Source organism: Melanotaenia boesemani, chromosome 7 (genome assembly GCF_017639745.1).
Source record: "Melanotaenia boesemani isolate fMelBoe1 chromosome 7, fMelBoe1.pri, whole genome shotgun sequence".
Classification (NCBI taxonomy): domain Eukaryota; kingdom Metazoa; phylum Chordata; class Actinopteri; order Atheriniformes; family Melanotaeniidae; genus Melanotaenia; species Melanotaenia boesemani.
Window position 1 is genome coordinate 24,610,630 of NC_055688.1, and position 13,114 is coordinate 24,623,743.

The window sequence follows — 13,114 nt, forward strand, 5'->3', positions numbered from 1 at the left end:
AAAAAAAAACAAAAAACAAAACAAAAACACAACAAACAAACAAACAAAAAAACACAAAAAAAAAAACCACAAAGGAAAGAAATGTTATTTTATTTGATATATTTTACAGATGAGTTCATGAGGCTGTGTTTGTGCTCTGATGTGTGCACTGCCCACTGATATGTGTAGATATATTTATGCTCATCAGTGCCTGGTACAAACACACACGTTTTTCTGTGAAAGTTTGACAAGGTTCAGATTTATTCCAGTGTGTAGGACATTGATTTCAGTTTGGCTGTCAGAGCTTGTTGGCAGAGTTTCTTTGCACAGCATGATTGAATTAATTTATAGCACAATTGCACACCATGCAACAACCCACAACATGTAACTAAATCATACAGGCATCTTGGAACATAACAAAACAGGTGTGTGTGGGAGAAAGTGAAATAACAAATGATAGTTTTAAGTTAAAGTTGTGTGTAAAATGTGCCCCTTCATTTTTTAATAGCAAAATTTATTTTAAATTGCATGTTCATTTTCTATCTTGCATGTAGTATCAGATTTCTTCAAATGTGGGGAAAATACAGTCACTGAAAATATGCTGCATCAGTATGAATTCTTTTTTATCCATGTCTCTGGAGCCGTTTTTACAGTTTCTCCACCTCTAACTCTCTGCCCTTCTTGCCCCAAGTTGAGCCTTGCAGACAGCATCTCTTTTTAGCCTGTTTCTCTACAAAGTGGCTGCTAGCCTGCCTCTGCAAAAATGGTTTAACTTTATAGGATTATAGTTAAACTCTGCTAATCCTTACGGAGAATGTGGAATAACCTATAAAAAAAGTTATGTCTAAAACAGTCAAGTGAGAGAAAGTTGAAAAATATAGTCCATGTGGTAGTGATGGGGTGTGGTTTGGCTGTTAAGTGGTTAACCTCTGTTGGCACTCCCAAGAATCAATCCAGTGGAGGTTTTTTGGGAATGATCAGATCTCCCCTGGCAGTATTACTGGATACACAGGAGTAGCTAAAACCACTCCAGTGCACAGCATTTTAAGCAAAGTTGGTAAGTCGAATATTGCTCATCCATTAACTGTAAGTTAGGGAAATTAATAAAGAATAACAGGAAAAACAATAGAGACAATGAACAGAAGTACATTGTAGGAAGAAATTTACCCATTTTCCACTGTACTGTAAGGTAGGGCCAATTTTTCCGGTTACAAATATAATTTCTGTGAGAGCTTAAAGCTTAATGATCTCCACTGGGACTCTCAGTTATTGTACAGCAGCAGTGAAAAAGTTGCTGTGGCTGCCATTGAAGATATTGTGACAAGTAAGTGCAACATTAGAGTAAATTGAAGATACTGCAATGACATGTTGTGTCACTTGTGTAACTTGTGCTCATCCTGTTATTCAGTGTGAATACCAGGACTGAAAACAATTTGTGAAGAAGTTCAGTGGAGAGGAAAATAACAGGTCACAAATTTTATTATATAGAAAGGATTGGGGAATTACAAAAAGGAAGAAAATAAAAAAGAGAGACATAAGAAGTGCGGGATAGACAAGTGGGAAAGTGAAAGTGTTTATACTGACATATGTTATTCCCCAGATAAAGACCTTCCTGATGATGTATTTGGTTTAGTGAAAGTTTTTTTTTTTCTCATTTCATTGAAAGGCATTTCAGAGAGCATTTACAAGACCTAGTATCAATTTATTTATTTATTTTTTGGGAAATATATTCCCAAATAAGTCACCTTTAGAGTTACAATATTATTTATAATCTAGGACATTTACAGAAGCTTAAAAGAAGGCATGAAATGCTGGATTTAGGGTCAGCACACACTGTATGGGTCAGCGCCTGGATTAGATTACAGATTTCATTATTAAATATGTACACAAAAAAGTAGGAAAGTTTTATTGAAGCAAAAGTGAAATTGGAATGTAAAAACTATTTATAGTAGGTTTTCTTTTTAGTTTATAGTAGTTGGCAATACCATGTAGTTTTTAAACTGGACATAAAACATGATCAGCATTTGCTTATGTATAAGTAATTAAATAATGCACTGCTGGGGTTTTAATGCAAGGCACTAAGTCCATTTAATGAGGAATGTGGTCTATAGACAAGTATAACCTCAAATAGATCATGTTAGTATGTAGTAATAGTTCAAAATTTGACCTGCATACACACACGCATGGTTTTTCAACTATCCCTGTACATAAGTGTAATTTCAAGTCCCCATTATTACATAAAAAATGAGCCAAAATAATGAAGGTCTTTATTGGGTGTCATTGCAAACTGTAAATGTAAGTAAATGCAGGTGGGCCTACACTGCAGTACTGCGCAACCTCGTTTACAGTTGTATCTGCAGGCTGTCTCTATCAGCAGCATTATTGCTCCCCGGACCATCCCAGACTGAGCTTAGTGCATTTTTTTTCTATTCTTTTGACTCACTGGTGTTTGAGCCTATATAGAAAAGCATTTTAACTGTTTTGTGTGTGTCTTGTTAGTATGGCAGACAGCCCAAATCAGTGTTGGAATGTACTGCGTCCACATCAACCATGTTAGTGCCGATCTTACAAGACCTTCAATAATCTTTATACATAAAACAGATTGCTTATTTTTTCTGTTCAATAATCAGATTTATTTAAGGTCCACTGGTAATGAGAAGCAGTCTTTTCATTGTTGTTTTACTCATAGTCACAGTTTAAATGTCTTAATTTTACATTGTTTTCCTGAAAATGCACTGTGATGCTGAGGATTTGAGGTCTGCCTGCAGATGGATTCCCATTGGATGGGATTGGGAGTTTTCCTGTATCAGTGATGTTGATGAACGATATGGATAAATTATAATGGCCCACTATCCCATTCAAATTGAGCTGTTAACCTTCATTTATTTATCGTTGTCCTGCAAGATCAGGATTTTGTAGGGCATGTATGAATGCTTGTGCATTTTCTTTCATAAGAAACACACAAACCATCTGTGAGAGCAGCCTGTTGTGGGGTCAAACTAGCTTTGCACTCGAATGCTGCTGTTCTTATAGCAACTGTAAAATGGGGCACTGACTTGCTTAAATAAGTAAAACCTTGTCTTGAAGATATTGGCAATATATGCTCTTCCAAAACCTATTTATATTGTTCAGCATTAATAATGCCTCCACTTTTGTGTAATTTGACCATTCCACTAATGTACCGCCTAAACTTGTAAGCTTCAAACTGTGACTCTGAAAACCACACAGCAGTTTCCACTACAGATTTGAGTCTGATTTAATACAATGCTGCCTGAAGGACTGAAGATTACAGATAGACTTTGTCCTGTGCATATAGTGTCCTTTGGATTTCTGGATCTTTGAATCATATTATGTAGCAAAGACGATGAAATCCAAATTCTTTCATTTAATGAGACTAGTTTCTTGTTAGCTGAAATATTTATCCATGCAATGTTTCCTGTTGTCATAAACAATATGAACAACCATGAACAAAATGACTGAGATTGTCAACTAAATCAGTTTTGAGTTGTGACTTAGTTGTGAGTCCACTATGTTTTGTTCCACCTTTTTAAAAGTGTTCCTTTTATCACATAAAAAACTAAATATATCCCATATGAAATGTATTGGCAAAAAATTTTTATCTTGACTAAAAATGTTGTTGGCTCAACAGATTTAACATTTAACTCCTTTTAATAGTGATCACCTATACAAAAGGAACTAATTTGTTTTAAAGAAGGAAATATCTTTGCTGATACTTAACCTGCTTGACCAGTATAGTAGTTCTTTTAAAGTGTATTATGACTAATTTTGGCAAATTATGTCATAAGATTTCAGATGCCTTAAACGTTTAAGATGAAACTCAAGAATCATGATATATATTTAATCATGGATTTGAGTGTTGCTAGAGTGAAAATAAGTCTCCTTTCTCCGTATTACTCTGTAATCTATTCCTTAATTGGAATCTGAGTAGATGATGAGCCAAAAAGCCAGTGACCTATAGAAAGTCATTGTTTAAATAGCAGTGCCCTCTTTAAGAATGACCTAAATGTGGGTGCTTACCTGATATTCTTACAAGACAGAGAGCCCATTTCAAAGAAGCCTTGAACTTTTAGACTGATAGAGCTGATATTAATATTCCCGATGTTATTCTAGGTCAGGCAAGGTAATAAAAAATACCTTCAAAGTTAAAGATACTGTTCTGCATCAGCAATTGGAGACCGTCAGCCATGAAGTCTAAAGGAACATCACCGAGCTAGCCTGTGCTTCATTATCTTTGATGCGCCTATCAAGGAGTTGTATTGAGTCTCAATAAAATACATACTCAGAAATCCATCAAAGGATGTCAGATGAGGACATTTTAGCATTCATAGTTTATTTGATCAGGGAATTCTAGGATGTTGCTGACTAAACTAAATCTTTATGCATGCAGGCTTAGCATGGGTGGCTTATCAGTGCTAAGGCCTCAGACTGTGGATGCTTTTCTATCAATATATCCATCGTTACTTACTGATAAAAATAAATACTCCTGGAGTGTCATCAGGCTTTGTAGGAAGGTCAGCAAGAGTCAAACAGGATATGGACAGTAGAAGTGCAGCAGCACAAATATTTGACTCTCCTTGCAAAGTCCATAAAAAATTAAGGTTAAAACTTTCTATTGTGGTTACTTTTTATATCTGACTATCCCTTGTCATGATAAACTAAAAGCACAGAGTGTGTCACAACATAGGCCACACTTTCACTCCCCCGCCCCCTTGCCATTTCACTTCCGCTTCAATGAACATGTTGCTCCCAAAAATAACAACTAGGTTTACTTGTTAGATCAATATAACTAAAGAAGCATGTAGCACTGAGGTTATTTCACCAGGGAATTGAGTGCACAAGTTCGCAGGTCTAATGGTACATCCAGCCCAGAAGGCTGATGGATTAATTTTTAAGCTTGCACAACAATACTGCTTTAAAGCACAACCTGCTGTTTTCTCTATCTGAAAGGACAAAAGATGATGAATTTCTGCTTTGATGGATTAAACAGATTTAGCAGGTTTCCACTTAAATACTCTGCTGGTCACATCTAAAACTATCTTTATCAAATGCACAAAGCAGGAAACGTCCCTGTTTCATGTTCTTTATACATTATTTAACAGAGATTTTATTTGTTGCATGCTACTGATTTGTTTGCCATCGTTTTCCCCCAGTGTCTTATTTAAACCTTCTCCTGCAAGTCTTTGAAGGCATTCAGTGGCTTATGAATATCCCCCGTCTCTTTTTTAAAATTCTTTTAGAGCTTGATGTTTGTGTGATAGAGTGAGTGTTGTGGTAAGGGTCCACACAGCAGGCATACAGACTTGGTTCAGTTAATAATGGATCTAATGAGCATCAGCCCAAATGAGCTTTTAATGGGTTCTGTCTACCTGAGGCTACAAAAAGAGTGATGAGGTGGGTGATGAAGAGGAGCAGAAACAAGGAGAAATAAGAACGCAAGAAAGGGAGAGGTCAAGGTTGTATAAAAGAAGGATAAGAAGGATCATTTAATATTGAATGTGTTCTGATTGTATATTGGTCATACGCTAAACTAAACAGAACACGCTTCATACTGACAGTTATTGCCTGCTTGGCTCTAGTTCTGCTGACTTCTAAATAATATTTGGTGTTTTAATTATAGAAGTATATCCTCTGTAATGATTTCAAGTGGTGATAATTTCAGTGAAGTTTTTTGTGCTTCCAGTTCTCCAAGGGAGTATAGTATAGTATGTATGTATGTATGTATGTATGTAGCAGATTTATCTTCCCTCTTTCCACCACTGCCTCATTTTTCTCACGTGCCCTTCCTCCTTTGTTGTACCCTTAGAAACTGTTGCTGATGAGTTGGAATTTTGTACTGATCGGTTCACCACCCTTTATTTCTTTTGTACAAAGTCAGGGCTTTTTTCAAATACCACATTTCTATTAGTGCATATACAGAACAAACTGATGATAGACACGACTAAAATAGACAAAAACTGTACTCTTAAGTTTAGATGTTTTTGAAGATTTAATGCACTAGAGGTGCACTATATTGTGTGAAAGCAGTAATTTGTTTTTCCTTGTGTTTTTTACTTGAACATATTTTTCATTTATGTTGTTAATGAAAATGGATTGTAAGTGTGACCATATTAACTAATCATTTTACTTAGAATCATAACATCAACTCACAAACATATTAATTCTAGCAAGGTACAGAGAAATTTCACTTTTTGTCAAAGACTGAGTTTAATTTGATGGATGACTTTTCTGAAAATCAGCTTGGTAGTTTTTGAGGAATTTTCTGACAGATGAACAAACAGACAAACAAACAGCACAGATAGCATCTCTCTTCCTCTGCTCTTGTCTGGGCAGAGGAGTAAAGACTAAGAATAATCAGAGAGATGCTGAAAAGAAACTGTTTGGCCGTGTGATGGATGTGTTGACTGTGTATTTGACATGCAGCAGACTGACATGCATTGAACTGTAAATACACTTGATTGATATCTTTCCATTTTGTAGTCTGGGGGTGGGTTTAATTTTTTCTTTCTGTAGGGTCCATTCATTATTCATAGTTGTGTGGGTGCAGCTGTCTCCACAGGTGCAGAACCGATTGCTGTCAAGGAAGCTTAGAATTGTTTTCAGTGGGGATTCACTTCAAATTTGATCTCAGCTTTTTGCATTTTAGCATTCATTCTTAAAACCAGACATGTAAAAGGAAAATAGTTGCTCTATATGATGCCTTACGCCGTCCTTTTTTTCTTGTTATTTAAAAGAGTACATCTCCAGCCACTGTGTGATTTCAGAATTGTGTCTTTGTGCATCTGTTTCTCCAGAATGCCGTGATGTGCTCTTACCTATGATGTTGCGGGAGTTGAGTGGGGCACTGGCAAGCATGGCTGACGGCCCACATGATGAGAGAAGAAATAGTCTGGAGCTGCTCAACAACATTCTGGAGGCCCTCAGTAGAAATGATGTGGTAAGATACACAATCTCTATTTATAGTGACAGACAGAACACTTCCTATATACACTGAGAATGTGGGGTGATCTGACTTCATAATCAGCTGCGGCTATAACAAAGATGATCTGATGAATCGTGGTATTAATACCCCAATATCAGGGCCTGTCTCTGTCCTAAAATCCCCCCACCCTCAGGCTAGAGCTAGGTCTATCTTGTTTTCCCAGATTGTCATCTAATTCCCAGTAATAATCCCAATAATTCACAATTCTGTTTGGTTTTGTATTGAAACAGCAATACCACTCCCTAGTTTCCAGCAACAGATGGATAGTTAAAATGTGACTTATTTCCTTTTGCAATGACAGTTTCTTACAGATATAATCAAATATCAGTGAGAAACAAAAACTCCATCCTACTGCAAGTGATCACTTGAGATGACAACTCAGTTTGCCTTAATCGCTTAGGCTACTCAACGGATCACTGAATCAAGCAGTAAAAAAAGTTTGAGTAAACCCCAAAAATACATTTATTATAAGATTAAAAGATCAAACAAAAAAAAAATAAAAAAAAATAGAAACAGTTAATGGAGGGTTTGTTATTGTAATTTACAACTATCTTATAAAATTATCTGCATGTTTTAGATTTCAGGCAGCTGGTCTGCATGTGAAAAGTAATGACTAAATGTTGGGAATCATTTAAAGATCCGTCTCACAATGTGGTGGACTTTTGTTAAAACATTTTCACTCATGCTTTAATGAATTTTAACAACACTTAAAAAAAGTGTTGGCACAGTCTTTCCAGATTCCAGAATAATCTGAAGTGAGTATGCTTCAAAGTCAGAAATGGTGTCATAGGGCTGCATGATGATGTGGTGTTTAGAAAGATTGCCTCAGAGCAAGAAGGTCTTGCAGTCTTTTCTTTGTAAATTTTGTTTGTTCTTTCTGTGTGTGCATTGGTTCTAACCAAAACTAATTGGTAATTTAAATTGATCCTGACAAGGCCGTTTGTGACTGTGATAAACTGGTGACCTGTACATCAGTTTACACCACCTCTCACCAGATCACCCACTCCACCCATGACCTAACAAAGGATAAAGTGGCCAAAAAATTATTAAATGATATTGTGCGATAGCAACATGTCTCTAACCTGTGACATGACATGATGGAATATTTTTTAACTTGACTTTTTAATTGAGGGCAAAGTGGAAACATGAAAGAACTGTGGGGAATAAGTATATTGTATTGTATGGGTGCCAAACTTTGGCTCTCTAGCAGATCAGCTATTACCTTCTACAGCCTGTTTCATCTCCTTATAAGTGTATAAGTGGCCAACAATGTTGAAAATTTTGAAATGTAAATGTACATTTAACTAAATGTTGCATCTCATCTTTATCACAGAAATAATGAAACACCAATACTTTCACATGGCAAGATGTTGAGAGATGTAGATGCATTTAGAATTCCATAGAGAAATGAGTAAGGAAAAAGTATGCTGTGAAAGTGAAATCACAATGTTTTGTATTGTGGATAGATTTAGTTAACACACGTTTTGGGCACAGCTTGTCTGCTCCAACCAGACAACCAGGTCTGACCTTAAGGAAGAACAGACTTTTTATCCAGTCATGTGACGAAGCAGGTTTGACCAATTAGAAATGATCTGATTTAGTCGCCCATGCTGTTGCATGTTAGCATACTGAAAAGAATTCAAGTTCGCTCTAGAACAAAACACCTTAAATACACACATGCAAACTCACATGTAAAACAGATGCATCACCAACATCCAGCTGAAGGCTTCTTAATTGGCTATGCAAGTTGTTGAATGCTTGTGTGGTCTTTGAAGTGAAGGTATGGCTTTTTTGGCTCTATTTATTTGAATGTGTTAATGAAGCGTGAACCAAGTGAAGACAGATGGGGAGAAAAGAGAGCAGATTTATGAATGAGGTGGAAAGAAGGGAATTTGATTAGATGATTTTGCTCTTGGTGAGATGCATAAAGTAAAAGCAGCTGGTGGCACAGTGTCAGATAGCCATGGCATGAATAATAATAATAAGAATGAATAAACAGACTATAAAAGGTAATTAAAAAAACAAAAAAAACAAAAAAAAACAAAAAAAAGAAACAAATATGAACAAGAGCAGAAAAAACCTGAAATATGAAAACTGCTAACAGCACTGTAGATAAAAATAAAAAGTTCAATGTAGATGCAGAGTTAGCAGCTAAACAGAGGCAAAAGTGTTTATTTCATAGGCATCATTATGGGTTGAGCAATTTTAGATAAGATAAACGAAGTGAGAGAAAGCAGGTTCTTGATGTAAAAAAACAACAAAAGCAGGAGAAGACAAGGTGCTGGGAGATAGCTGTTGCCTCCTCCTCTTCACCCCTCATTTTCTGCACCTCTTGTTTTTGTCCTTCTTTTTTCCTTGCTCTGGGTGGTACCTGATTAAATTGTCACACCACATATGTCTTCAAACCAAAGAAAGATTCAGAGAGAAAGAAGCAGCGATGAAATAGGAGATGATGCGAGGACAGATGCTCGTGTCTACAGGAGGGTTTCTGTGAATGCATTAGTAGCTTTGCAACCTTCTTTTGTTATTGCAATTTTTAGCATGTGAATGATAACGCGAGGATACTGCAAAAGAAAGACAGACATGGCTCACCACAGCTTTCAGGCAAATTTTTTTCCCAAACCTCAGAACAATAGGCTCGTTAGAGAAGAACTGTCTCTCGCCTGGTGAGGGAATGAGCAAGCGGCAGTAATACAGCTGCCGAAACAAAAAGCTGTAGAGTTTCTGGCAGCCTTCATTCTGTGGAAGAGGTCATGGTAATGGTCTCGGTAGTGCAGATTCCAACTTAACCCAGTATGACTGTTGGTAGCATCAGCGTCTTAAAGAGTTCATTTGCACTGCCCAGCCAAAAAAGTCACCACCTGGATTTAACAAAGCAAATAGGTACAAGCCTCTTGGATAATTACTGTATGGTCAATTATCTTTCAGCTAGAAAAAAAAAGTTATTTAACTCCAACTGATGCAATGAGTAGCTTCTCTTTTCTTAAACAACAATATGGAAAGACACATCCCGTGGTCTTGAAAAAGTTGTTAGCCTGTTTAAGAAGGGTCAAATCATTGGGATGCATCAGGCAGAGAAAACATCTAAGGAGATGCAGATACTTCTTAAATTAGGTTAAGAACTTTTTAACGCATTTTTAACAACTGGAAGGATAGTGGGGAACCCTCGTCTTCCAGGAAGAAATGTGGCCAGAAAAAACATTTTAAATAATTGTGATCAGTGATCACTTAAACGTTTGGTGAAATCAAATTCAAGAAAAACAACAGAAGAACTTCACTACGTTTAATAGTGAAAGAAAGTGCATTTCCACATGCACAATGTGAACAGAACTCAAGGGACTGGGACTGAACAGCTGTGTAGACATAAGAAAACCACTAATCAGTGAGGCTAACCAATGAAAAGGCTTCAATTTGCTAGGGACCATAAAGATTGGACTCTGGAGCAGTAAAAGAAGGTTGCAGTATGTGGTCTGAGGAGTCCAAATTTACCGTGTTCCAGAGTAAAGGGTGCATCAGGGTAAAAAGAGAAGCAGATGAAGTGATGCAGCCATCATGCCGCCTGCAGTTAGTCAGGGTAGGTTCTGCAACATTGCATGCTCAAAGAATGAGGTCAGCTGATATCTGAATATACTGAATGCGCAGGTTACCCCATCGGTGGAATGGTGCATATTCCAAGATTACAATGCCAACATCTACAGCCACCTTGATTGTGATGTTGGATGGGTTTGAATGACATCTGACTTAATTTTGAATATAACTATCACACTAAAATAACACAGTGTTTACCATTTTCATTTATATGCTGTAATGATGATAAACCAGCCCGACTATAAATATGAATAAATTAACATTATAAACATTTAGCATTTATGTCTTACATCTTCTCATTGCTCTTCCTGCTGAGATGGTTCTTGGAAAGCTTTTTAAGAGTCAAAAGTACCTACAGTGAGACTGAAAGATTTACTGACAGCTTATATAGCTTCAGCCGCTGCGGCTCAGCCTATGTGCATGTGTGGGTAAGGAGTGTGTGAGGCAGTCTGAGGAGGAAATGCATTCAAGATGATGCACACACAAAGACACACACTGCTATTTACCTTGCCTGTGCCCCTGGGCTGTGAGTCAGTGCTTTTAATGTGTTTTAATCATATCTGCCGGATTCTCATCAGGCCCTTCAAATCATCTGCCAACATGCAGCACACACACCCATCCGCACAGCTAAAAAGCAGAGATGAGTGAAAAAAAATAGCGTCCTTCTTTCTTTTTACTTTTTTTTTTTCTTTTTAAATTTTTTTCTCTTTTTGTCTTGGCTGCAGCTGGTTTAAAATGCAGCTGCCTAAAAGAGACCACATCACACCTGTGTTGGTCTCCTTGCTCCCTGTTCATTTTAAAATTGAGTCTAAGATTTCATTGCTTGTTTCACATCCTTCCATCTCTTGGATGGGAGAAACCCCCCCATACACACACACACACACAATTTTAATCCATGCACATATTTGGCCCATTTGGTCATTACTGAGTTGGTATCCCCAGGCAAGTAACCTTAGACCACCACTATGTAATGTGTCATTGTTTTTCTTGTGTGTATGCCATGACTCTGTACTACTGCAAAATTTAAATATTTTTCTCTGAAAGGTCATTGTCCACACTGAGGCCATTTTAATGTGTGTTAATTATTTGGGCCACATTTGACTAAACAGGTCAGACAATGCAAAGAAAACACATGATTTAAAATACTTCTGCAGGTATTAAAGCTTTGTCACTTGTTTATTTTATTTAGATTTATTCATATATAAAAGCAGTTCAGTAATCATAATTTTACATATTATGTTAATATGGAGATCTTAAATGTCTTTGTTAGATACTCGTTGCTGTTTTAGGTGAACTGATACTGTTTTCCTGCTCAGGCGCAATATTACTACAGTGCTGGTTGTGCACCTCTGCTGTGGTAAATTCCTTCAAGTATTTGCAAATGCTCTCCTCCTAAGTGACATCAGAGTTTTTTAATTTATTTTCTTTTTTTGCATCATACTGAGGACTGTTGTCCTCCATGTTGTCCTCCATTACCCTGTACTGTTTTTATCTGCTCAGCATTTTGAAAACACATGTTGAGAGACATCTCTGGAAATAGGTGCAAAAGTTTTTTTTCCCCCCGTCCACATTCACTAAAATCAATATTGTTGTAATCTAAAATTTCATCTGGGAATGGGAACTCAGTGTCACAGACTAGTAAAATGTACATTAAAAGTTAAACAAATTCCCTTAATGTGTGTTAAATACTAGCCCAACTTGACTGATTATATTTTAACTTAAATTAATTGAATACTTAGATCTAAGTTTGTATCTTGAAACCTGTCGACTCTCCAACCACAAAACAGTGAGTCGACCTGAGACAAGTCTGAACACAGAAATAGACTTAAAAGCATCTCGCCCCATGTGTTTCCCTCTGGACAGATGGAAGAAAAGATTTTGATAGCAAAGTAGCTTCAAAGGGAATGGAAATATGGGAAAAGGAAAGCAGCTGTGTGTGTCAAAAGCCTTTTGCAGTTCATATATCCATACTGAAGTGAATCTTTTGGTGAAGCTCATTTTCTAAATTTTTATTCTTTTTTTTTGTTTTGATTAATTAATCTTTTGTTTAGAAGCTAAGTTAAATTTTGGACAATTCAAATTTGAATGACTTCATATAGGAGAGTTCATGCAAGAAGCAAAAAAGATTGCACAAATCAAACCTGATAAGTTTTGCAAAGAGGGGGCTCAGACAGGGTTTTATGCCTGAATGGAGACTCACAGAAGAGCAGGGTTCTGATTTGTTAGCATTTGTCTTTTTGTGTGTTTACATTTGAGAAATCTAATGCTATTTTTTTTATATCTTTCTTTTTTTTTTTATCTCTCACTATCACACTCTTTCTCCTCTGTCATGCTCTTGCTCTGTGTCTCTTATTTTGTCAGGGAGAAACATTTCAACATATCCAGGACATTGTGGTCACTCTGCTAAGAATCATCAATCAGACAGTCATCACAATGGGTCGAGAGCACGCTTTGATCGTAAGTACATGTACCTTTGCATGTAGGCCATTTTTGTAGCCATGTAAACTGAAGTATAGCCTCTTTCAATTAGAAGGTTTTAAAGATCAA

At 36.7% G+C, this 13,114-nt stretch overlaps 1 protein-coding gene across 1 annotated transcript in view; it reads left to right on the forward strand.

The window, feature by feature from the left end:
- Positions 1–13,114, forward strand: part of LOC121642833 (dedicator of cytokinesis protein 2) — a 104,732-nt gene that overhangs the window by 35,086 nt on the left and 56,532 nt on the right. Inside the window, exons 25-26 of the mRNA XM_041989813.1 lie at positions 6,792–6,934; positions 12,929–13,024. Of these exons, the coding sequence (XP_041845747.1) occupies positions 6,792–6,934; positions 12,929–13,024 (239 nt within the window). The remainder of the gene's footprint in view (positions 1–6,791; positions 6,935–12,928; positions 13,025–13,114) is intronic.